Source organism: Carassius gibelio, chromosome B2 (assembly GCF_023724105.1).
Source record: "Carassius gibelio isolate Cgi1373 ecotype wild population from Czech Republic chromosome B2, carGib1.2-hapl.c, whole genome shotgun sequence".
In the NCBI taxonomy this organism is placed as follows: domain Eukaryota; kingdom Metazoa; phylum Chordata; class Actinopteri; order Cypriniformes; family Cyprinidae; genus Carassius; species Carassius gibelio.
The window spans coordinates 28,195,598-28,221,335 of NC_068397.1; the positions used below are offsets into that span (position 1 = coordinate 28,195,598).

General features: G+C 36.5%; 1 protein-coding gene across 2 annotated transcripts in view; it reads right to left on the minus strand.

The window, feature by feature from the left end:
• Positions 1-554: 554 nt before the first annotated feature.
• hecw1b (HECT, C2 and WW domain containing E3 ubiquitin protein ligase 1b) overlaps positions 555-25,738 on the minus strand; it is a 34,525-nt gene continuing 9,341 nt past the window's right edge. The window contains exons 2-28 of one of the 2 annotated variants that reach the window (XM_052547687.1): positions 24,928-25,258; positions 23,577-23,684; positions 22,334-22,428; positions 20,631-20,706; positions 19,670-19,839; positions 17,847-17,989; positions 17,623-17,723; positions 16,018-17,160; positions 15,781-15,882; positions 14,630-14,780; positions 13,184-13,296; positions 12,561-12,682; positions 11,368-11,553; positions 11,145-11,279; positions 10,927-11,032; positions 9,950-10,046; positions 9,769-9,852; positions 9,540-9,646; positions 8,262-8,376; positions 7,937-8,050; positions 7,498-7,650; positions 7,241-7,339; positions 6,201-6,330; positions 4,924-5,070; positions 4,712-4,826; positions 4,209-4,407; positions 555-3,295 (exon numbers count right to left, since the gene is read on the minus strand). In XM_052547687.1, coding sequence (XP_052403647.1) covers positions 3,184-3,295; positions 4,209-4,407; positions 4,712-4,826; positions 4,924-5,070; positions 6,201-6,330; positions 7,241-7,339; positions 7,498-7,650; positions 7,937-8,050; positions 8,262-8,376; positions 9,540-9,646; positions 9,769-9,852; positions 9,950-10,046; positions 10,927-11,032; positions 11,145-11,279; positions 11,368-11,553; positions 12,561-12,682; positions 13,184-13,296; positions 14,630-14,780; positions 15,781-15,882; positions 16,018-17,160; positions 17,623-17,723; positions 17,847-17,989; positions 19,670-19,839; positions 20,631-20,706; positions 22,334-22,428; positions 23,577-23,684; positions 24,928-25,258 — 4,554 coding nt within the window. In that variant the 3' untranslated portion in view covers positions 555-3,183. The remainder of the gene's footprint in view (positions 3,296-4,208; positions 4,408-4,711; positions 4,827-4,923; positions 5,071-6,200; positions 6,331-7,240; positions 7,340-7,497; positions 7,651-7,936; positions 8,051-8,261; positions 8,377-9,539; positions 9,647-9,768; positions 9,853-9,949; positions 10,047-10,926; positions 11,033-11,144; positions 11,280-11,367; positions 11,554-12,560; positions 12,683-13,183; positions 13,297-14,629; positions 14,781-15,780; positions 15,883-16,017; positions 17,161-17,622; positions 17,724-17,846; positions 17,990-19,669; positions 19,840-20,630; positions 20,707-22,333; positions 22,429-23,576; positions 23,685-24,927; positions 25,259-25,738) is intronic. The other variant, XM_052547688.1, reaches the window with a different exon arrangement.

The following is a 25,738-nucleotide window of genomic DNA, read 5'->3' on the forward strand; positions in this document are numbered from 1 at the left end:
AACATTTGCTAAAACACTATGATTTTAATTTTTTCTTCTCCAATATTTGAGAAATGCATTAAACAAGTAAAACCCCTTTAAATTAATTGCAATAGAGGCTATATGCAAATAGTTTATTCTTTATACACAGTAGGCTACAGATACATACGCTTACATATTTTAATTTATTAATTAATTATACTTTATAATTAATTATATTATGATTTTTGACAGGAATTAAACGAGGCTGTGAAGGAGTAAAATGAGCGTTAATGGATTTGCACTGTTGTATAACAGCATGATCAGTCTACGAAACATATATATATATATATATATATATGTATAAAAAAAAAAAAAAACTTTAAGTAGACAAAACCTCCATAAAACAGTTTTAAAGATGCGCGTTGTGAAATTACATGAGCTAAGACCTTAAATTCAATGGCGTCTAACCTGATTAAAGCGGCACTGTGACTCACTACTTAGCATAAAAATTAAAATCTAATTTGAATAAGAAATAGCACAAATTTCCAGATTCAGTAAGATTTAGAGCCACATCCGATGGATCAAGAATCAGCTTCTGCATTAGAAATGATTGTTTATTGACATTCGTTAACAGTGTAATGCTGTAGTTACAGAGCTCAGCCTGAGAGAGGCGCTATAAGTGACCTCAATACACAACTCAAAACATTGTACATTTTCCGCTTATTCTCTTCCATACACATAGATTAAAGTGTAAAAAGACATATGCAGGCTAGTGTATGTGTCCGAGGTGGAAGCAGGAGCCACATCTTTCTGTATTTCCCAGAATGCCGTGTTTATATAGAGGCAGTATGTTCCAGAACCTTCTCCTCATTTCTCTCAATGTCAAATGGCTTCGAGTGTCTTTCTTGATAAATAAAGAAACGTCTTCCACAAGCGCCAAAGAGAAGCATTGCTTACAATTTCAACCAAATATGCATAGTAATATACATTTGAGAAAACTAACATTATGCAATTAGTAAGTATGAAGACATGTTTCTTTAAAAAAAAAAAGATGAATTGTTGGCTGTTGAAATGATTCATTTAGATTTTACATAGACTGTTCAAGCAAGTATGTACACATGTGATATACAGACATTTTATAATTTCTTAATTGGGATGAATAATACAAATTCACTTTCTACATTCCTAATTTCTTAAGCTGAGTGTTGTTCATTTTGAGCTGTAATTGTTTTTAGCAGAATTACATTTCAGACACGATCAAAAGATGTGATTGCTTGTTCTTCATCACCACATTAAAAGGACAGTTCACCCAAAAATGAAAACAATAACTTATCTGTATGACTTTCCCATTCTTCTGCATATTCAGACAATGCTTCTTTATTTTTGGGTGAACGTTCCCATTTACAAAATATTAGGAGACATAGGTATAAGACCGATTCATGGAGTGTGGATTAGATAGAAACACATGCACCTTTAAATGGCATCATGTTAAGACAATTTCTGAGCATCTTAATGTATAATACACACATTCACATCATCTTCAAATGTAAACATGAACAATAATCAAAATTTCTGCACTGTAATCGAATCTAGTCTTCAATAAGCCAACCACAGAACGAACATCTCTTGACATTTCAAAGAAACCGGTCCTGACATTTAAACCAATTTCCTTTTTGAATAAATAAATGACTCACTGCTCTTCAAACACACAAACAGCTGTCACGCTTTGAAGAACATGACGTGTGCTGCACAATTTTTACTATTTGGTCTGTCATTTCTTTCAATCCCCACACCAATTTAAGTCATGAAAAGACATCATATAAATAGAAAAACAAAAACATTTCATATACATTAGGGAAAGCGAGTGCATATTATGGCATCAGAAAATTTTAAGCAACTTTTAAGTTAATTTTAAGTGACAGAAAGTGATGGCGATGCGACAAAGCTTAGACAAACATTGTAACTTTATGCAAATGTGCAATAAATTTGATGCAGCAACTGCCAATGGGAGCGCAGACATTAACACCCATCATCTGATATTGAAAACGGAAATAAATACATAAAAATACAATAAACAAAAGCAAAGTATCATTCCATTGTAATACTAAAAATGAATATGCTCAGGGAAACTGTTTATATAGACTGCAGTAGTGTGTAAAGGATCATTATGAGAATTTACTTTCAAGATGTCTTCATTTCCGCTGGCAGTGCATTGCATTATTCATTTACCGTACATAAAATACACGTCCACATCGCATCATCACTGGTTGTTGTTGCTCCTTTTGACTCAGATCACTAGAAACCGCTGTTACCATAAATGCAGTTTACACAGTGTCTAATCTAAACGCAACGAACAAGACATTTTCAGTTCTTTGTTTTTTTATGTTTTGTCCCCTAGACGCCCACAGTGCAATCTCAGTGGTTTAAAACCGCACTGCACACAGCTGTATAATTAACATTAAATATATTCTGATTGGATTTGTTGTGTTTCGCTTTTAGTGTTGACCTTTTTTTTTTTCGTTTTTCATTTCTAGTGTTGAGATTGTTTTTTTGTTTTTTTTGACATTTTAGTAAACCTCCTGTGTTCCATCATTTCATTGAAAGCAATCATGTATCAACACTGGAAATTCATTCAAACATTACAGACGAGACAGCATGAAGCCTTAAACATCCTTAAACATGTCTGATGCTTTAATGGTTTTAATATTTAAATGCATTGATTAGTACAAAGGAATAAATCAAAAGTGTCAAAACAAGGCTCAGGCTAGCCATTTCCCCCTCTGACTCCTGCGAAGTGACGTCACTTCATGTGATGATGCCGTGATCTGTGAGATTATGTGAACTAGTGCACACATTTACAGTAATTACGGCACCTCGATCAGATATTTTCTGTGAGCATATTTGGTTTTAACTCTACAATTCCTGTCAATGTGAGAATGCACCAACAGAAAGGATGCTGGCCGTGACGTTTGTGGTGAAATGATGTGTGAACTGAGAGCGACTCCAGCGGAGGTCGAGGCCCTGAGTGTTAAAGCAGGTGGAAAGCTTCTCTTTCACGATTACCCGTTACACACTGTCTAACCGCGTAGGTGACTGATGCATGCAGTGGTGTCCTGAACAAACCAAAGAAACGAACACAGGACACGATCCACGCTAGTAGGTAATTACATACGGTGTTCATGGAAAGGTTACTGGGAGGAAGGTGGTTTATGCTTCAAGTCCTCACTCAAGGCCAAAGGTGCTGGTCTCTTCCACAGCAATCAGCATTTTCTCATACAGCATGGTGTAGGATGGATACGGCGGAAGATCCAGACGGTTAAAGCATGTGTGTGCCCTGAGAAACAGACACAACTGACACATCAGCAATCTGTTTTCACATCTGGTCATGTTTATCATTAATTACAACAATATAAATAAATAAATTTTATATATATATTAATTAATGTTTATCTTATATTAATAAATACTATACATTTTTTATTATTAATATTATTAATTTTAAATTATATCAATAAATTCTAATAATTTCAAATTATTTTTATTCTTAATTATATTACTAATGTTAATATTATTATTATTATTATTATTATTAAAATATTCTATATATATTTTATTATATATTATAATTGTATATTACATTATATATGATACATTTTAAGTTATTTAAATAATTATTGTTTATTTTAAATAATAATTTGAAAATTATGATTTAAAAATTAAATTAATTGATATTATTAATAATTGTAAATAAATTATTAATATTAGTAAAAATGTTACTGTTAATTTTAAATGATGTACATTAATTACTGTTAATTTCAAAATTATTTATATTATTAATTTTGATCTGTAAGAGTTTGTTCTAGTTATTAACCATCGAAAAAAATCAGGAATATATTCTAAAATAAAATAGCAATAAAAAAAATTATATAATTTTTTATATCTTTTATACATTTTAATTTTTTTCATGACTGAAAATCCAAAAGGACAGGTTTATAATTTTGATACATTTTTCTTATTTCATTTGGAGAGAAAATGAATAAATAATAAAATGTAATCAAAATGATTTGCAAACAATGTTTATCTTAATATTGCAAAAGAGTTTGTAAAAAAAATCTGTAGAGCAATCTAATGCTTGCATTCCTTAGAGGATCTTTCATTATTGATATTCTACTGAATTCATGAAAACATTTCCCATTCATACTCACTTCAGCATCAGAACTGTGAAAGATGAAAGAGTGTGACTGTACCTCGGGAGCGATGTGATCTTGCCCCATTTCTCGATGCAGAAGCGGCGCAGGCCGTTGCTCCCGCGCAGCGCGGTGAAGCCCTCGTACGGCACGCTGGAGGTGCCCGTCACAAACTGAAGCAGACGCAGTCTCTGTTCATTATTGAAGCGCTCCACCGCACCCCAGAACCACCGGATCACAATATGCCCATCATGATAACCTGGCCACAACCACGACAGAGGTCAAATTTACCACAGAAGCATCTCTGACAGCACTGAAAATCACTGACCAGCTTATTCATTCACTGAAATGTAGGAAAAATATGATAAAAACTTTGAATATATAAAATATAATTAATTCAAGGTCTTGAAATGACAATTCAATATAATGAGAAAAATAACCATGTTACAATATATACTTGTATCCTTCAACATATGGATTTCATTGGCACGGCCATAACATCAAGTGTTTTTAGCGTTGTATGTATTTCTGTACTGGTGTGTATGTACAGTATGTCCTCTCACCTCCTCTGTACTCGGTGTTGTTTCTCCAGTCGTTTAAATCAATCTCTGCTGTTCCTGCAATGACCAGCTCCAGCTCTCTGGCATCAAACACAGACACCAGACGGGAGTCCACCACCTACACACACACACACAGAGGTCAGAGGTTAAATCAAGGATTCTTGGACAGCACTTAACTGTAAATGGGCAGAGTTTCAGAAGCTAAGCATGTTTACCTCGTAAAAGCCCCGGACCAGAGCCTGCGTCTGCTGGACGACACCGCGCTCCACCCTCCACTTCACCATCCGCTCGATATACTCCTTCTTATTCTTCTCCGTCACCTGTAAATTTGTCCCACCGGACTTCAGCTCCCGCTCAGTCACCTGATGTTAAGAAGTAATTTTTTATAAACCATAGGAATGTTTAGGCAGCGGTTTAATAAAAAAGGCAACATATTTATGCTATTATTGATGACCAATTTTTTTATAGATTTAATATTACAATATTAATGATTTTTATTTTTTTATTTATTATATACACACACACACACACACACACACACACACTCACAAGCCACTTTATTAGGTACACCTGTTCAATTGCTTGGTACTCTGAAACAGATGAGCTACAGCAGCAGAAGACCACACTGCGCTCCTGTCAGCTAACAACAGGAAACAGAGGCTACAGTTCACAAAGGATCACCAAATTTGGACAATAGAAGATTAGAAAAACATTGTCTGGTCTGATGAGTCTTGATTTCTGCTGCGACATTCAGATGCTGTGGTCAGAATTTGGCGTGAAGACCATGAAAGCATGGATCCTGCCTTCTCTCAACGGTTCAGGCTGCTGCATATATATAGCATTTGCAGAAGTGAAAGAAAAGACGGTCTGGAAAATACCAGCTGAATAAGCACAACCTGATTTGGCAATAATTCCTTTAAACATGCCGTTTGAGTAATGCTTCAGTCTACATCCAAATCAGACAGGCTCACAATGCTCCTTGACACAGGGTGTTCATGGGGTCAAACAGAATCTCACACAAGGTGTACCTAATAAAGTGGCCAGTGAGTGAATATGTGACCCTGGAACACAAAACCAGTCTTAAGTCGCTGGTGTATATTTTTAGCAATAGCCAAAAAAACATTGTATGGGTCAAAATGATTGATTTTTCTTTTATGCAAAAAATCATTCGAATATTAAGTAAAGATCATGTTCCATGAAGATATTTTGTCAATTTCCTACCGTAAATGTATCAAAAATTCATTTTTGATAAGTAATATGCATTGCTAAGAATTCATTTGGAAAAATTCAAAGGTGTTTTTCTCAGTATTTAGATTTTTTTTGCACCCTCAGATTCCAGATTGTCAAATAGTTGTATCTCGGCCAAATATTGTCCGATCCTAATAAACCATACATCAATGGAATCTCAATTTCAGAACATTGACACTTCAGACTGGTTTTGTAGTCCAGGGTCACACACACATATATATAAGGCAGGCTCAGTTTCTCGCACCTGTCCGAACACTTCCTCATTGACGGTGAAGGTGAGATCCAGCACATCTGTGATATCATTTTCCTTCATCCACTGTAAGCTCTGATGAAACTCCTCATCCAGGTACTCCAGATCACTGAGATCTGTGGCTCTGCAGACAGGGTTACAATAAAAATCTGCTTTTACATTTAATACTTTACAGGATATTGTATTCTGATAAGTGCCAGACCAGGGGTAGGCAACGTCGGTCCTGGAGTGCCGATGTCCTGTAGAGTTAAGCTCCAACCCTGAGAAAAACCTCACTTGTCTGTAGCCTTAGTAATCCTAAATACCTAGATTAGCTTGTTCAGGGGTGTTTGATTAGAGTGAGAGCTAAACTCTGCAGGACAGTGGCACTCCAGGACCGATGTCGCCTGTCCCTGAGCTAGACTGACAGACTGGTCTGGCCAACAGATCGACTGATATTTGGGATTAATTCAAGGTTATGGTCCTTATGGCCACTTAACTGATTAACATTTTATATGTTAATTTTTTTTTTTCTGTTCATAAAATATAAACATATAAATATATATGAATTTTAAATAAACAGTGTGAAAAAAATAAACATTAATTTAAGACATTTAAATTAATTCATGTGTCATTTTGTTCTTGTAAATTTGCAATGGAGTAAATTTAGGTTCATTTTTGACATTGATATGGCTGTCAAAAAACAACTGAATTTTCTGTAACTATCCATTAATCGTATCTAGATATCCGCTTCCTATTGACTACTGAAAATCCCATTTCAGTCACTTACTGATTTGATTTGTGAGCACACAAAAACAAAAACATCACTGTTTTCATGAAAATATGAGTTTTTAACATACATAATACTAAATGTTCCTTGAGCAGCAAATATGCATAGTAGTGACACTGTAGACTGAAGTAATGGTGAAAATAAGCAAAAAATAAATCACAAAACAATTGCATAGAACACAGCACGCTCACAATTTGTCAATTTTGAAACCATTTTCAAATTCTGCATGTAATTGAATGCATTTAGTGGTTTCTGGTCCACTCACAGTCTGAGGAGAGCTTTATAAAAAGGACGGGTGAAGAAAGCGTCCAACAAATACTGATGAATCAAAGCCAGGCCAAGAATGCGACCGCTGAAACGAAACCTGAAAACACACGTCACATCATGCGGTCAATAACAACAGCAGCCTGTGTGAGCAGCCAATGACATCACTCTGTATTTCTCTCTCAATGACAATTCAGTGTGCGTTCTCATACCACACAGGAAGTGGAATTCCTTGGAAGGAAGTGGAAAGAACCTCACCATTCCAAATGGTTTTCCACAAAAGCAGACATGGGGCTGATCTGGACAGTGTATGTGTCGTTGGCGGAGTATTCAAACAGGCCGTAGTAAGGGTTAAACAGCTCCTGAGATAGCAGGAAGTAAAACTCCCGCGATGGACCGCTGTAATCCAGTCTGGAAAGAAAGCAGAATTACGATATAACACACATAACTACAGCCTTTCCTCTGTGTTTATGATTTCTGAATTAAAATAGTATCACATTACCATTTAAAACTATTAAAAGACTCTATATTTTATGTAACAAATATATTTGGCTATTTGTTATTTGTTAATTCCCCTTGTGTTACTTCTGGAATGTTCTAGCAGCCCTGTTTGCTTTCAGTGTTTCAGCCAATTTGAGAATATATTCAGTAAAAGATGCTCATGTAATGTGTTGATATCAGTCTTCATCTTCCTCACCCTTCCTCTCCAACAAAGGTGATGTACAGCTTGTTTCTCTGGAGCTCTTTACGGGAGTAGGCCATGACCTGGTTAAATGTTCCTTCCAACAGATGATCTCTTCTGACGATCAATCTATAAAACAACATGAAGTGAGAACTGAAGGACATTTATCTGGCAGATCCTATTTTTTTGGATCTGTAACATATTTAGTATTTGCTCAGTACACATGCATACATCAACATTCATCAGAAAACAGTTATTTCAAATACTAATGATATTTCACAGCTTTACTGCATTTTTGATCAAATAACTGCAGCCTTGGTGAGCAGAAGAGACTTCGCACTTAATCTTGCCGGGTCCTTGTCCGTAGCCCTTTGCCTCCAGCTTCCTGTAGAAGTTGCGCAGTTTGGCTTCAAAATCTCTGCGGTAGGGCGCTGGAGCCCGAGCCCTCTGGGTCCCTAAAAGACAGTCACAAATCATCACCACAGATGTCAAATCTAGCTTACTATAAGTATCAGTCATCAAGGAAAGACTGTCAAGGATCAGCAGGCCATCAAACAACTCGGAAAGAGTTCACCTTGAGAACAAACACAAAAAGGGGAGACGATGATTCCTTTGATTACGTAAAAGACATATTTCAGGGCAAGGATTTTTGATAATGTTTCAGAAGACAGTTTTGTCTTCAGTCGTTTTTATCTGGTTTGTCCAAACATGCACAGCTGTCAAGTTCTACCAAACAGACTAGTTAACCACTTTAGGACAGAAGGAAACATGGCAGACGAAGGTTTGTAAGGTTTGGGGTCTGTAAATGTGCTGGGGCAGCTGGGTTGGGACAGTATTTAAGTCTGGAGAGCGGCTGACCTGGAGAGCTCTCACCAGACAGACAGCAGGCTGGAACGAGAGGAGTTCGCTCAAGGAAGCCTTTATCAGAGCAGATCAGAGCGTGTCAATCAACTACGAGAGGACTTTCCGTGCGAGAAAAGTCCATGAAATGTAAGGTCAGCAATAATTTATATATGAAATTGTATAACAAAGGTCTTAACATTTTCGGAGGTCTTATCGCAATTAAGTCTAATTCCTAAATACATGATTAAACTATAAAAGACTATGACTTCAGTTCTACTGGATTTCAGCTTCAGAAGAGTTTGCAATCAATGAACAGCGCACATTTATCTCAAAAGATTGTTTAGGATCTACTGTTGATGAATTATGACAATGTTTACTTTATGATATAGATGGTTGTGAGAGTGCATTTTATCACCTTTTTTATCATCTTTTTGAATGAGCAATAGTAAATATGCAATAGTAAAGCATACACATTTCAAAATAAAAGTCTCAAACACCTAGTGTACTTTTAGCATTCTAATAAATTATTATAATAATAATAACACTTTAAATATCTCCGTCCTAAGAGAAACACATTATTTGATACATTTTCATTGCTCATCTAATATTTTTTATGTGCTTCTAAAACAGTAAGCATCAAGCCCTGACATAGGAGATTTTGCTTTAAGCATTTGAGAAGTATACTACTAGAAGGTGCAAATGAGGCCTAGGAATTTTTTGATTTGCAAACAATGCATTTTGCAGAGGCCTGTGTTTAAGCTCTCAGCTGACTCACCTGGAGAGTTTTGAGGAGAGGAACCAGGAGAGCAGCGTGGAGAGAAGCTGAACCCGGGGTGAAATGATGTGAGAGGAACGTAAGACATGATGTCCTCCTCAAACAAACTGAAAAGCAGAGCAAAAAATCATGCATGACGTTATTAATTTTACTTTCAGGAAACACTGCCTGTGCATTAATATTAATTATTTTTTAACACTGCCAGTTCATAGGAAGTAGGGAGCTTCACCTTAACAGCATGACCAGGTCAGCATCACACGACAGCTTCTCCAGTCTCTGTGTGCCTTCGGTTCGGATGTGATACACCTTTTCCCTGCAGACATAGTAAAGACACACAAACAACTGACAACTGTTTGGAAGTACCCATGATGTTTTCTGCTACGATAAGCAAGGAAAGTGTAGGGTCATACTTGAGTGAGTGATTCCTCGCCAGGCTCGGCTGTCGTTCCTGTAGCACCTCAAAGATGTTTGGCTGCCGTAAAAACGCTACAATCTTATCATTGTATGCTGGGAAACAAATGGAAAAGTATTCATATCAACTCAAGAAAAGAAGTACAAAAGTGCAAAAGTAATGCATTACAATATTGTGTTACTCCCTTAAAAAGTAACTAATTACATAACTTTTGCATTACTTTCGCATTACTTTTTAGATATGAGCATGCTTGATTGTTTTTAATAAGAAGTTTAGTTTATAGCAAATGTAAAAGCCCTTTCACACCAAAAAAGTGTCATGAATAAACCTCAGGCTGAAGGAAAAGTAAATTCACGTCTGTACAGTAGAACAGAGGAGAAGAAGATTCAACACTCTTCAGCAAAAAAAAAAGAAACAATGAAGGACAATTGTTAATCTAAAGTCATTTTTGCTTATTAGTATGGTTGAACTGGATCATCAAAGGTCAGCAGCAAAGACATTAGTTCAAAAAAATGGGATTAGATATATTCGTGTTATTAAACATTTTTAATTATTACAGGTTTGCCTCATCTTCTGAGTTTCCATTTCACTGTTTTAATTCATTTTGATGAAAACAAAATACTTTTTTTTTTTTTTTTGGCGAGTGGGATGAATTAATGCACATTCACACTCAGTCTAGAACTACGTACATCATGTTCACACAACACCTCTGCACTTTCGATTTCTCCCAATATGGGGACAGGAGACTTGTCAGTAAATAAATGGGAAAACAAAGTAACTGGCGTTACTTAAACGTCAGACGTGTTACTTTACTAGTTAACATTACTTGAAAAAAGTAATTTGATTATGTAACTTGCATTGCTTGTAATGCATTACTCCCCAAAACTGTTTATGATACATTGAGTTTCTTTGGTTATGATCATGGTAATTGTGACATTAATGTCAATTTTTGCATCATTTGTGAATGGTTCATACCTAATGGCACTGGCTCCTGCTGGCCTTGGCTTCGTATGGATGCTACCAGGCTGTTTCCAGGCCTGGCTAACAAGGACACCCCTCGGGTGCGTGACACCTCCGATGCCTGGAATGAATGTGGAAATGAATAAATAAATGATGTAACAGTCATGAGGAGAAATCAGCACAGTATGAAGTCAAAAGAGACAGATTGTCTCTAGATTGTGAGTGTGTCTGACCTCTCCTGCGCTGTAGCTGCGTAATCTCTGCAGGTGCTGGCGGTGCGTCAGGTGGTTCGGCAGTCTGCCGTTCTGCAAGGGGATCCTGGGATCAATGAAGGTTGTGGCACGGCTGTTGTGGTCTACGAAGAACGACTGCAGAGAAAAGTGAAGGAGAGAGTGTTGAAGTAATGGCTTGATGGACACTGAGGTGAGATGTTAGGAAGAGCGTGATGTGAGGTACCTTCCCCTGCGGGTCTGTTTTGATCTCCCAGCCCCGCGGCAGCTCCAGCTGAGCATCAGCAAACCGGTTTAAAAAGGTCACCAGGTCACGGTTGTGCTGGTACCGCTCAAAGTTTCGGGCATCACGCCTGATCTTGAGGACCATGTGTTTCAGACACGAGCTGTTTGTGAACATACGATACGCCCCCTGTAAGAAAAAAAAAAGTAGTGTTGTAAAACAATTAATCGCATCCAAATATAAGTTTTTGTTTACATAATATGTGACCCACAAAACCAGTCTGAAGTGTCAATTTTAGAAATTGAGATTTATACATCATTTGAAAGCTGCAAAAATTTGTTAGTACTGCACAATATTTGGCTGAGACACAGCTATTTGAAAATCTGGAATCTGAGTGCAAAAATATAAAATACTGAAAAAATCCCCTTTGAAGTATTCCAAATGAATTCTTAGAAATGCATATTACTAATCAAAAATTAAGTTTTAATATATTTACAGTAGGAAATGTATAATATAAATATAAGAATATAAATGTATATACATGCAAATATTTTAAAAATATATACTGTATGTGTGTATTTATATATACATAATAAATATACACAGTACACATGCATGTATAATGTAAACTTTTATTTTGGATGCAATTAATCGTTTGACAGCAATTAAAAAAGATAATGTTAACATGACAGTAGCATAAACTTCTTAATTAAAACGTGCACCGCCAAAGTTTGGGTCTGCAAGATTTTTTTATGTTTTTCCCAAAAATGTATTGCTTACCAAGGCTGTATTCATTTGATCAAAAATAGAGTAAAAACAGCAATACTGTGAAATATCACTACCATTTAAAAAAAAGCTGAATTTTCAGCATCATTACTCACATGATCCTTCAGAAATCATTATAATGTGCTGATTTGCTGCTAAAGAAACTTTTCTTATTATTATCAATGTTGAAAACAGTTTTGCTGTTGTACTTTTTTGTGGAAATCTTTTTTTTTTTTTGTGGGGGGGGTTGGTGGGATTACAAATGTATTTATTTATTTATTATTTAATGTATTATTCATTATAATGTTCCTGCTTAATAAAAGTCTTTATATTCTTCTGTAAAAAAAATAAAAAATCTTACTGACGCCAAATTTGTGAAAGATCTCTAGAGGGAGAATGAATGAATAGTGTGCAGTGTGGTGCAAACTCACATAATTTGCGTGGAGCACAGTGAAGAACTCTGGGTGAGTGATGAATTTGACTGCTGGACTCTGCAGCAGTAACGTGATCTTCTGACAGTGACCCGGAGAACACGGAGTGTCTCTCCTCAACTCTTAAATGACAAAAATATCAATTAAAATGAATAAAAACAATACAAAGGTTTATTCTTCTGCAAGGTCAAACCTACCACACTGACGAGTTCTGTGTTAAGTTCCTATTTATTAATAGTATTTGTCACATGTAGATTTCAAAAGGCATTTTTAACATACTTATGAATTAAATTTCAGCCGGTAGCCAATTTTCCACAAAGAACTGATTTTTCACACTTGACAGCCATTGATTACTGTCTACATTTGTCTTAAGCAGATGAACAGGTCCAGATGGAATCTGCAAGGTTTTTAAAAAAATTTCTGCAAATGGATTTAAACAGGGTAAAATGTTTCAAATGGAACTGAGAAAATTATACTCTATTTGGTAGATGGACAAATGATCAAATGGTCAAGAAAAGAGAATTCTGCTTCGGAGATAGCACCAAAAACAAAACACAAAAAATCAACAGGTTTTGATTGACATGAGTAAATGATTTCCTTCAGTTTGATGAGTGTGAAGTTACCGGCTGTCTGTGGAGGCGAGTCGGTCTCGGTGTTGGCTGTTCTCTCGTTGCGGGGGCTGCCCGACTCCTCGTCTCTCCTCTCTGTGGCCATCGTCCTCTGGATGGTCTGGTACCTGATAGGAACCGGAGTATTGCTGTTATTAGTCACTAATATTGGTACAGTATGACTCCCATTGTAAAGAATCTTATATGAATATTTCTAACCAAACCCCCTCACTTACATAACTCCTTTGCTGCTCAATGGTTCAGTAAAGCTGTGTGCTTTGAGAACAATCTAAATGTCAATTAATTAACTCATTCTCATCTATCGCTTGTGGACTATTAAATAAACGGCGTTTAATTACACTCAAAATGGAAACATGATGAAGCACCTATATTTTTGTCCTATAGGTGGCAAAAGAGTGCACGTTTATAAGCCTATGTGAACCTGCGTGGTTTATAGAAAATGTCAACATTTGACACAAAAAGTGAATCACTGGAAAATGAATTATAGACTTTGAGTATTTTTACAAAGACTGCTGTAGATTGTATTGCAACGTGCCTTTTTTGCAAATTGTTTATTGTGATATTTTGTTCTATATATATTTTTAAACTACAGCAACAGAGTCAGTCATACTCTGCTAAATACAAACCACATGATTCTGACCAATACAGTGATTTTACCACAGTTTCAAAAGTTACAGTAATGCATCAAAATCAAGTTAAGGTATAAACATCAAGAAAAAAAAAAGTACAATCTGTCAATGGGGCAAGAAAAATACAATTGTTTCCTCTTTGAATTATTATTCAAATTTTTTATGTTTTAAATAACAGCACAAATACCAGTAAACTGACTAATTTAAGTTTTAGCGAAACATGTTGCATTATTCATTTAAATACTCTCCTCCAATATATTTTGCATTCACTGAAAGATAAACTCCTACAAATACATATGAAATAAAGTCATCCACAAAAAGACCTGCGCCCACACTTTCTCATTACATTTTCTTAACTTCACATCTTCAGCAAATCCCGTCAGCATTTGTTTAGTTTTTTTGTGTGTTGACATTTTGCACTGGTGCATGCTGCTAATAAATCTGCCACTTCATATATTGTGTCATTTTGCATCTCAAATGTATCTTGTCTTAAAATGCTTATATATGTGTACAGTAAAACAAGACAATAATAATATTAAGTAAAAAGTTGACTTTTTGCCAAATTATTTGTTTTCTAAAACAAATGAAAAGCGTAAAGCCTAAATATGGGCTGATCACTGCTGAAACAAGTAGGTGCACTGATAACACTGCAATATGCCACATCCGATCAGATCTGAGACCCAGAGCTAAACAAATTAAACATACGGAGTCAGTGAAACTTCGTAAGATGCACCATGAACGCAATTCAGCTGATCTGTATTCTAGATTCTAAACATGTTGGTATACACACGACACTGTTGGTGCTGTTTACCTCCTGTTGAGCTGCTCCATCTGTTGGACGGAACCTGACCTGCGCAGGCCATCCGGCGTGGCTGCGGACGTCGGTCGTTGCCAAGTGGTGGTCCGGTTAATGTGATCCACATAGAACACACGACCGTGACTGTCAATGCGGGCCTCCCAGTCTGAGCGTGCCAAACAACACAAACACACACATTCGAAGCCCAAATCAATATTCTGGTCTGCCAGGAAAAAATATTTAAGTATTTCAAATAAGTCTGGCATCTTAAAATCTTAATTTCCAACTTATCTTAATATTTGTATCATGTAAAAGCCTCAAAGATCCCCTCAGTGTGGGATGCTTCAGATTTGACTCATTTTAAGATAAATACACAATAACAGCACAGTAGTGTGACTAAGTGACAGACTGTGATAAGGGGGTCACAAAATTACGCTAAACAACCCTAAAATACCACAGTGTGGGTTAGTGAGAGTAACACTGGAGATGAACAAGCCTGATGTGAAAGTTGCTTGCGTGGAAGTAGTTGAATTTTGACTCATATATACAACTTTGAAATGCAATGAAAAATATGAGGGCAGGCACACCAGGAGAAAGTGATACGTTTGGATCAATAGGAACAATTTAGATTTGCTGCAATATTTAGCAACTTCAATTACCAAATTTGGAAAGCAAAATCATTTTTCACAAATGAAAATTACATTTTCATGATGTAACATTTTTCTCATAATAATATAAAATGTGATGTTTCATAATAGATACAGGACCCCATATTATACATTTTAAATCATAATAGTTAATTTTTCTTTTTTTTTTACATAATGTTTCGTTCATCAGTTTATTTAATGATTATTAAAAAAAATCTATGCAATTAAATAAAAAAAATCTTTAGCATTCCCATATATATATAATATATATTATGATATAATATAATGTTGTACATTTATTTACTGTCACTTTTGATCAATTCAATGACAGATGTATTAATATATATATATACATATAAATGGTTTTATTTTCCAAGAAAAATACTTTTTTAAAGGTTTTTTCTATTTAAGTTTCATTATTTTGATAACCTACAGTATAAATAATCCATAGGCAATTCACCTGTAAGACCTCCATATAATCTGTGACAGTACTGTACATGTGCTTAAGGCAGAACTCACTCGGAGGCAGCGGCTCGTCTATGGTGGGATAGTGATGTGGGTCGGGCCGCAGGGCGGGCAGCTGGCTCACTGCAGGATGATTACAAGGCAAAGGACATTCTCCTAAACACACCACAAACACAAGCCAGGCCATTCTTCATAGAAACTTTTCTATCACAATCCACGAAAGGGAAATCCAGATCTTTTTTTAAATAAAAACACACAATATATGCATTCTACCAATAGAAGTCTACTCACTTCTGTTGCTTGGTCCAGCTACCGGTGATTCTCCGTTACCCATAATGCCGTGCGGACTCTGGACGTGACTATCCGGTGCCTCCTCCCACTGACAGCTCCCGTCCCCTGGCTCCCGGCTCTTAGCGCCCTGTCCTGCCTCTGCCTCCAATCCCAGAATGCCATTCACCCTGTCCGTCTCATCCTCATCATCCTGTGAGGAAAAGACCGTGCTCTCTGACCGGCGTGCGCTGTCCAGAGACGGTGCCCGCACAGGGCCTGAAGCCCTCTGCGCCATGTGACTGCAGCACGGCACCGGACTCAAATCACCCTCGCTTTCTCCTGGTGACCTTTGACCTGTGGTTTGTCCTTCAGCTCCGAGCGGCTGGCCATCTCCGTCGAGCATCTGAATGAGGTCAGAGAGGCGTTCGTGTGAGCGGCTGCGGGGCAGCGTCCTGCGAGGGCCGTTGGGTGTTAAAGCATGAGGCTCGAGGGTCGCACCCTCTTCCTCGTCTTCCTCTTGTTCTTCTACGCCCTGTGGCCTGACGGGTTCGGGTCCAGCCGCGGTGGAGGGGAGGCCGTGCAGCAGGTGGTGGATTCGGATGTAATGAGAGCGTGGCGTCTCTGGTTCGCCGCAGGCCGAAGCGATGACCGTCTCCAGCTCAGACACGGGTAGGGAACAAGGCCGCGGCTTCCTTCTCGGTGTGGTTCTGATCCTCAGCGAGCAGCATTCCTCTAGATCCACATCTGGTTCTTCCGAAACCGGTTGCTGTTCTGAGACGGCCTCCTCTTCGACTCCTGCAGGATCTTCTGAAGACTCTGCAGGCCCTTCAGCAAAGGCACTATCATTTTCTGCCTCTTCTTGGGGTGTGTCTTCCACTTCAACATTGGTCACTTCTTGCTCTATTTGTTCTTGGCTCTCGGCTGCTGCTGCTTCCTCCTGCTGCTCCGGATGTGTCTGCTGCTCTTCCTCTAAAGGCTCTTCCTCTACAGCTTCTGCTTCGGCTGATTCAATGTCCATGGGCATCTCTACAGAAGCCGTTTCTTCATCTAAGGGCAACTCTGGAGCCCCCTGGTCCAAACTCATGGTGTCTTCTGCCTGAGGCTGGACTTGAGCTTCTGCTGCCGCCACTGGTTGCTCTGTACTGAGAGACATGTCCTCATCATCTGTGGAGAGGTGTAAACACCAAAAACATAGTGTAAACACCAAAATAGTAGCTTGTAAGCATGCATGATATACTGGTGATCATGTGACTTTTTAATGTTATGAGTGGCCTGATTAGACTAGTTTTAGAAGTAATAATATGATGGTCTATTATAATTACATAATTACATGACAAGTCACACAATTTACAATTTTACTATTTCTAATGTATTTTTGCTCAAATAAATGCAGTCTTGGTGAGCTTAAGAAACTTAAAAAAACATTTTAAAATAATACAAACTAAACTTTTGAATGGTAGTCTAATTTTATAAGGACAACTGGATGAAATGGATTTTATTTGTGAGGTCTTATCAGTTTGAAAAGTAAAAGTAAAAGAGAGTTCTCTGTTTGCTGTAGCAGACTGTACACTATGAATGTGTTAATGATTTATATTCAGTAAAAGGTCATTAAAAATCTTTATTTACCTGGATGGTTGGAGGATGTAATCTCAAACCTAAACTGAAGCTGGCCACTGACATGTTCAGTTGGTAGCCTCCGACCCAGAGTGTAACTGACCACTCGATCGCTGTGACAAAAAACAAGAACAAACACCTCAAAATTAGCATTTCAACTAATTAGCATAACAAATAAAGCCCATATTTCAAAATGTCACAAAAGAGCAAGCTTCTTTATCTTTTTGAGCACATACCCGATCGCATGTTTCTCCAGTAATCTTTGCACTGGCATGGACAGCTTGCCCAAGAAACGCTTTATGATGGGTCGGCTTTTGGCGAACTTGTCTTTCACCTCGATCTCCAACACATCGGTGGGCAGAGACACAAAATTGAAGCGCTACAAGCAGGAAATACAAAGACAAAGAGGAAGAAACAGCAATCATTAGAAACAAACCTCAGAACCTAAAGTGAAACAAATCATGTTGATATCAACAAATGTGCATTTTAAAAAAGATTGTGAGAAGTCGTCCTTCATCAGAGTTACATGTTGCTGGTGTAAAAGACACTGCTTTGTATTTATGCAACAAAAACCAAGAACTAAAAGCAAACAGATAAAATGGTCAATAAATAGACAACCAAATATTCATGTGTTCATATTTGGCATGGAGCTTCACATTCGTGCTTTGCATTTCGATTGACCTTTTTGTGTTCTTCAAAATCAATATTTTAGTTTACTTTAATCGAACCTATAATAATTAAGAGCTGAAATTGTACAATTATGATCACAAGACATGTAGCACTAACCAAAAAGTATCCCTGTGATAGTAAGGAAACAATCCTGCCTTCTGTCATTTATTCTCCACGTCTTGACCTATTTTAATCCACTGCTGTAAGGCGATCTTCTCTACTCTTCTCTAATCTAATAAAAGCACTTAGCGACAGTATCAGCCAGAAACAGACACTCTACAACATGAAAACAATCCCATGATCAAATCCAGGGGATCTCATCTACACCAGTAAGATGTGGTGATGGGAATCATAAAGAATTGAACATTTCTGATTCTGAATCCATTTAAGGATTGCAGTTATTTTAAGGATTAAGTACTTTTGAGAAAGCACCAAATAATAAGACAAATAATAAGTCAGTAAGGTTTTTTTCTGAAATAAATTACTGCTTTGATTCAGCATTGATATAGTAATACGACCAAAAGTGACAGTAAAGACATTTATAATGTTTCAAAAGATTTAGATTTAAAATAAGTGTTGTTCTTTTGAACTTTCATCGAAGTATTTTCATCCAGATTAAAAAGGTGTTGTGGTTTCCACAAAAATATTAAGCAGCACAATTGTTTTAACATTGATTGTAATAAGAAATGTGTCTTGAGCAGCAAATCAGCATATTAGAATGAAATCATGTGACACTGAAGACTGGAGGAATGATGCTGAAAATTCAGCTTGGCTTCACAACAATAAATGACTTTAAAACATAAACAAACAGTTACTGTAAACTGTAATAATATTTAATACTATTACTGTTTTTACTGTATATATGTTTTTGACTGTATCATATAAATACAGCCTTGGTGAGCATAAGATGCTTCTTTAATAAACATTAAAAACTAAATCTCCAAAGTCTGAAAGGTAGTGTATAATGTTTATTTATAGTATTTTTTTAGACCATATATAGTACTGTTTTAGACCAATGATACCGTTTGTGACGCAAATCATAAAGTTCCTTTATTTTTCATAAAGAGTATTGGTTCTTAATTCTAAGCCCTACAGACATGACATGTGGTGTAATGAAAATAGAAAAAGATTCAAACAAAATCCTATCCATCAGTCAACAGGACAGTGAGCTGTATTTGTGATTCTGCAGTGACGCATTAAGTTTATTTCCAGAATAAAGGATTTACATGACAAACTCTATGTGGACTCTGTAGAAAGCACAGAAGGGTAGCGTTGGGTTAAACGTCTGTGAATAAATAACACTGGAATCAGATATTGTTTTTTAAGGATTTACATGAGCATGTTTAATCTAATGTGTGTGTGTGTGCGCGCATTAATGTGCTTCCCATACCTCCCTCTGCCAAACAGGATTAATGGTATTGCAGACGATGCCGGATCTCTTCTCCTGGCCGTGGTGAGGCAGGGCAGGGAAGATGCTGTGCTTGCCGGGGTGGATGGCAATCTTCAGGTAGGGGTCGGGGTTAAAGAACATGCCTTTCTTCAGCCCAGTGGCCTGGAAATCTGCCCACAACATAAAAACAGAGAGCTGAATGAGAACAGAACAGAGCAAAATACAACTGAATTAAATAAAAAAAACGGAAAAGAAATACACATCAGCATATAAAAGAAGAGAAGCAAGCAGAATCCAGTACAATAGAACAGACTATAACTGAAGAAAATAAATCAGAAAAAAATTATAATAATGAAAAAATAATATTCAAGAGATTAAAACAGAACAAAATAGCATAGAACAGAGTCAAATAAAATAAAGCAACAGATGAGAACAAAACACAACAGAATAGAAGAAATAAACAAAGAAAAACAGAATAGAACAAAATAAACAAATAAAACAGTAAAAAAAAACAATAAGTAAACAACAGAAAACAGAAGAGAATAAAACAAAACCGTACACACAAAACAGAATATAACATAAAAAAGGAACATAAGAAAACAATTGCAAGTGACGAAACAGAGTAGAACAGAATGGATTAAAATATAACATAATATAAGAAAAAATAAAACTGAATATTATAGAATAAAACATTTCATTATATAATGTGATGACCAAGACCAAATTTGCATCTTTAAAATCTCTAAATCGCTCTCCAAAGATGAACACCATTAGCCAAAGAGCACCTTGTGGAAGAAACAAGTAATTGAGGTAAATATGTTGCTATAGATGTTTACAGCGGACTGAAATCAGTGGATCAATCATGAAATCCTCTGGAGACACTAAATATAGAGGCCCCATAAATATTGATAAAGCTTAATGATTGACTGTCTGGTCATGCCAATTATTACACAACACAAACCTGAGAGAGAGAAGCTGATGAGTCTTCTGCTGCCTCGACTCTGAGGTAAGTCATCAGTGGCCACCGGCTTAAACACCTGACAGCAGAAAGTTCAGTGCAAAGTGTCTTAGATTTCACTGGAACCAGTAAACATTTTTCACATAATATCGGCAGCAATACCTGATCAAAAACTACAATGGAACATGTCTTCCCTTATATGTTTTGGGTAAACATTTATGCATTTAGCAGACGTTTTTATCCAAAGCACCTTACAGTGCATTCAGGCTATACATTTATTTTTAGCAATATGAGTGTGCCCTGGGAATTGAACCCACAACCTTTTGCGCTGAAAACGCAATGCTTTACCACTAAGCCACAGGAACATGTGTTGTATGTGACACAACATTATATGATGCAATCTCGCAGTTCACACCAAAAAACTAAGCAAAAACAACCTAGTTTTTTTTTAATTTGTACAGTGGAATTCAGACTTTGCATCACACTGCAATTCTTAATAATGCAACCAACTAATAGGCAAGTCATCTGAAATGTAATAAATGTATTCCTGACACTGGGCTGGCCGATACAAGACAAGAATGAGAAAGATTCAAGGATGATTAAGTCTTTTTGAATTTGAATGATCACAAAAATAAAATGTTTAATGAAAATAAATGATGAATGTACGTGTTGTATGATCATAAGTGTGGACAAAAATTATTTCCTGCAGACTTGGTAAAAATGTATTTCTTTCACATGTGAAAATGTTAATAGTACACCCACATAGGAAAATGATGTCATCCTTTACCTCATGCTGTTCCAAACTTGTCAATATCAAGCAGCAAAATAAACTGTTTTGTACATCTAAAATGAATCCATATGAATCAAGAGGTTTAGTCTTATGAAGAGATATGATTGCCTTGATGAACAGATTTAATTTATGCTTTTATTTACATCTAAACAGGTTTGTTTTAGTGTGTGTTGCTTCCGTGTTTACCATAAGTGATGTGTTCTATGTATGTGTGTTTATAAGTGAATACAAGTCTAAATCTAAATTATTCATTATATAAAGTTTATATATCGCTTATATATTCAGTTATATAATGCAATCTAATATACAATGCAATTCATCATTATACATCTCTTTACAAGGCTTGGATTAAGCCACTCAATTCATATGGGTTCATTTTACAACCTTTTTGGATCTTCCAAGTTTTGTTTACCTGAACTTTCAATGGGACAGAAACATCTCAGGTTTCATAAAAAATATCGTAATTTGTGTTTTGAAGGTTAACCAAAGTCAAAAAGGGTTTGAAATGACATGAGGGTGAGCAAATGATGACAGAAGCTTCATTTTTGGGTAAACTTAAGGTCACCATTAAGGCCTGTGTCTTGGAATTGGTACACTTCAGCTTTAAGAAACAAAAAGCGTTTGGTTGACTCTGTAGCTATGGAGGTAGGGCCGGTTCTAAGCCACAAAATGATAACCTGAGATTATCTGCAGCATTAATCCTCTGAGAAACAGATGGCATAGATTATTTTGCTCTTGAAAAACTCTTGATGAAACGTGATGAAAGAAAAACAGCAGCATACTCCACACATCTGCAGCATGATGCTGCAGCACTGTACACATACATCTGACGTATAAGACGTGAAGACATGATGTCTGGAGAGTTAAACCATGATTTAAAATAAAAATATACACGTCTTTTCTTTCTTTCGCTCACCGGTGCGGAGGGGTTCTTCACGGTCACACATGGCGTTGTGGCCCGCAGGGCTCCACTCACTCCATGATAATATTTAAAACAGATCTTAGTCTCCGCTGAAAAAGAGCCAAACACAGGAAAAGGTTTCAGTTCATAGTAAAATTAGCTGAATGTGGTTAGTGTCTAATTACAGACGCCACTGACTATGTCACACCCGACTTCCTCTTTATGAATATGAAAAAAAACACAGTGACAGAAGAAATCTTGCTTGCTATCTGAGGAATAATGGCCTGAACTTATATTTTAATATTTTAAGCATTAAAATTATTATAATAATATTTATGATTAAATTTAATATATTTACATTTTAAATTCATAGGAAATACAAAAATAATCCTCACAAACTGTATGACACTCTTTTTTCAAAAAGACTTACAAATGAGCACAATAGAAGCAATCAAAACCAACAAAAGAGCAATAAAATGCAAGTGCTATGACAAGTCTCGGTTAGCCCATGTAGCAAGATGTAGATATATAGATATATATGTGTGTGTGTGCATATGTATATATATGTATATACACACATACAAACAAAACAAGCAGATAGAATAGAAAGTGAAAGCTAGCACCAACATAAAGTGTCATTGTGCTACGGGTGTCTCGAGTTCGAATCCCGGCTTGCCCCATACTACTTAACATAGCAAATGAAAGAGAGTTGATTTTGCGACATGTTCTGCCAAAGCACTGTGCTAGTGGGCGATGTGAGTTTAAGTCTGTATGTAGGCACCATCATATCAAAGAGGTGGCCTCTGTCCACTGGCCCATGGGATGCCGTTTTCTCTCTAGTATCCATAACAGTAAAAGTGCCAAGAATACATTTTTTTTAAAAGCAGCAGCATATGAGCCATATGGCCTTGCACTGTAATACATCAGAGTGCTTTCTGGACTGTCAAGCAAAGACAGCGTAGGCTGAGCTTTATATAAACACAAGCACACAGGAAACTTTTCATGAGACAAGGGAAGTGTTTTTTGGTTGCTAGAAGAATGTCATACCTGAGTGAATTTCCCCTTCACACCTCTTATCGGAAACATCATCAAACAAATATTTAGCATAAAAGGGCTTTGTTTTGAGGTGTCTGTTACCTTAGCAGCCATACAAGTCACAAACAACCATAAGCATCTCGAATGGCATCCCATGTGTGGGAAATAAAGGGGCTGTAATGCTGTATCATTTAACAAGCATGCTTTACAAAAATGCACACACCTTCTACGAAGTAGGAGCTGGCCTCGATCTTCCAGACAATCTGACCTTTGTGGGAGCCGTTCACACCTCTGTTCTTGTAATCAAGAAAGTTTTCTGACAGAACCTCATCTAAGAGAAATAGAAGAGAAATTATTCCTTGTCGTACAGAGAAAGACATCTTTGATTATTCATTCATGACAGCTTTAAAAAACGAGAAACGTTTCACTCTTTAAAAGACACATACTCTTCGAAGCTAAAATTCAAGAGAAAATAAAATATATTCAATAAAATATATTCTTTTTATTAATATAATTCATTTGTTATAAATAATTTAAACTAAAAGTCAAAATTAAGATTAAAAAATTAAAAAAAATGTAATTAAAAGCCAGTATAATAAAATAATAATTTTTAAAATTTTACTTTATTTTTGTGATGTAAAGCTGAATATTAAGTATCATTACTTAATATTGTAATGATACTTAATATTGTAATGATACTTAATATATCATGTGACACAAGTATCTTGTGTCACATGATCTTTCAGAAATCATTCTAATATGCTGAATCTGTGAGAAAGCTTTCTGTGTGTAGTGTATGTTGTTAAACATCAACATCTATTTGTAAGGAAGTTTATTTCCACCTCAGAGTAAAAAAGAACAGTTAATTGCAAGATGAATGTTCATCTTAAGAAAATAAAGTGCCACTGTGAGATATAATGTTGCTATTGCAAGAAATATACTGCAGTTATGAGGAAATATAGTCACAGTGTGTTATAAGCAATTCTAAGAAACAAAGTACGAGAATAGTATGAGTCGCAATTAAGAGAAATAGAATTTTGCAATTGCAAGATATGAAGAAATTATAAGATTTGACGTTGCAATGACGTTGTTTCACATATCACATATCTTGTAATGTTTCATATTTGTTTCTAATTACATACACATGCGGTAGAAAAAACATCTATGTATGTACTAGTGCGCTTCTCTAAAAAACCCAGAAACCAAATACACCGTTTAAAAAAATCTGTAATGTAACATCAAGAACTTTTTGAAGAAGAAAAATTTGGGTCAGTAAAAAAGTAGTTTTAATGAATGTAATACTTTTATTCAGTAAGGATGCATTAAATTGATCAAGCGTGACAGTACAGACATTTAAAATGTCAGAAAAAAAAAACAGTACTATGATTTCCTCAAAAATAACAACCAGCTAATTTTTTTTCAACCTTAATATATGCATATTAGACTGATTTCTGAATGATCATGTGATTAAGACATTAAGAGTAATGATGCTGAAAATTCAGAGACTAAATTCAAAAACATTAAAAACTCTTACCAAAGAATCATAAAACACAACCAACCAGAAACAGGCTCACCGATGAGGTACATGCCAATCCAGTCACCGGCGTCCACTTCCTCCTTGATGTCCCAGCTGAGGGTGATGCCCTGCGTCTGGCCGATGGTGTAGCTGGAGGTGCTGATGGTGAGGGTGGAGCGGCAGTGAGAGGTCAAGAGGTCAGTGTCGCTGGTGGAGCGCAGCACAGCCGCTGCCAGATCCTCCGGTATGCCGTTCTGGAAGTCCACATTGGGGAACTGCTCAGGGTTGAAACTGTGCCGAATCGGGTCCTTACATCGCCGCCTGCCCTGAGATGCACGAGATGGAGAGGCCATAGCTACAAGCCCGAGAAACCTGTTCTGGTACAAGTTCTGAGAAAAAAAACAAGAAGGAAGAGTGAAACATGATGGATCCCTCCATTACTGTATGCAAATGCTCTTTTGGAGCATATGGTGTGCAAATCCAACCATCTAAAGAACAATCATGTCCCGGGGGTTCAGATGCTGCGGGAAATGCAGACTTTTCATAGTCAGATCAGAAAAAGACAAAACTGCTGGGAGCGAGGCAGGTCGGGACATGTTTGAGGAGGGAGAACAGCACATGAGATGCTAAATGTGACCTACAGGGGGTCGAGAGAATTGTTCTACAGTGCAAGACATGACGTCTACTTCAGCTGTAATGAACGATGTTAGAAAACGGGTGAAAAGAGGCACACATGCCTAACCAGAACGATGTGAGCACAAGACAATGGCAATGTGGAGAATGAATTTAGGTTACATAATGCGATTACCGTTAATCAAAAAAAAAAAAGATTCTAAATTAAATTAAACCTCTTTTAAATGAAATAAAAT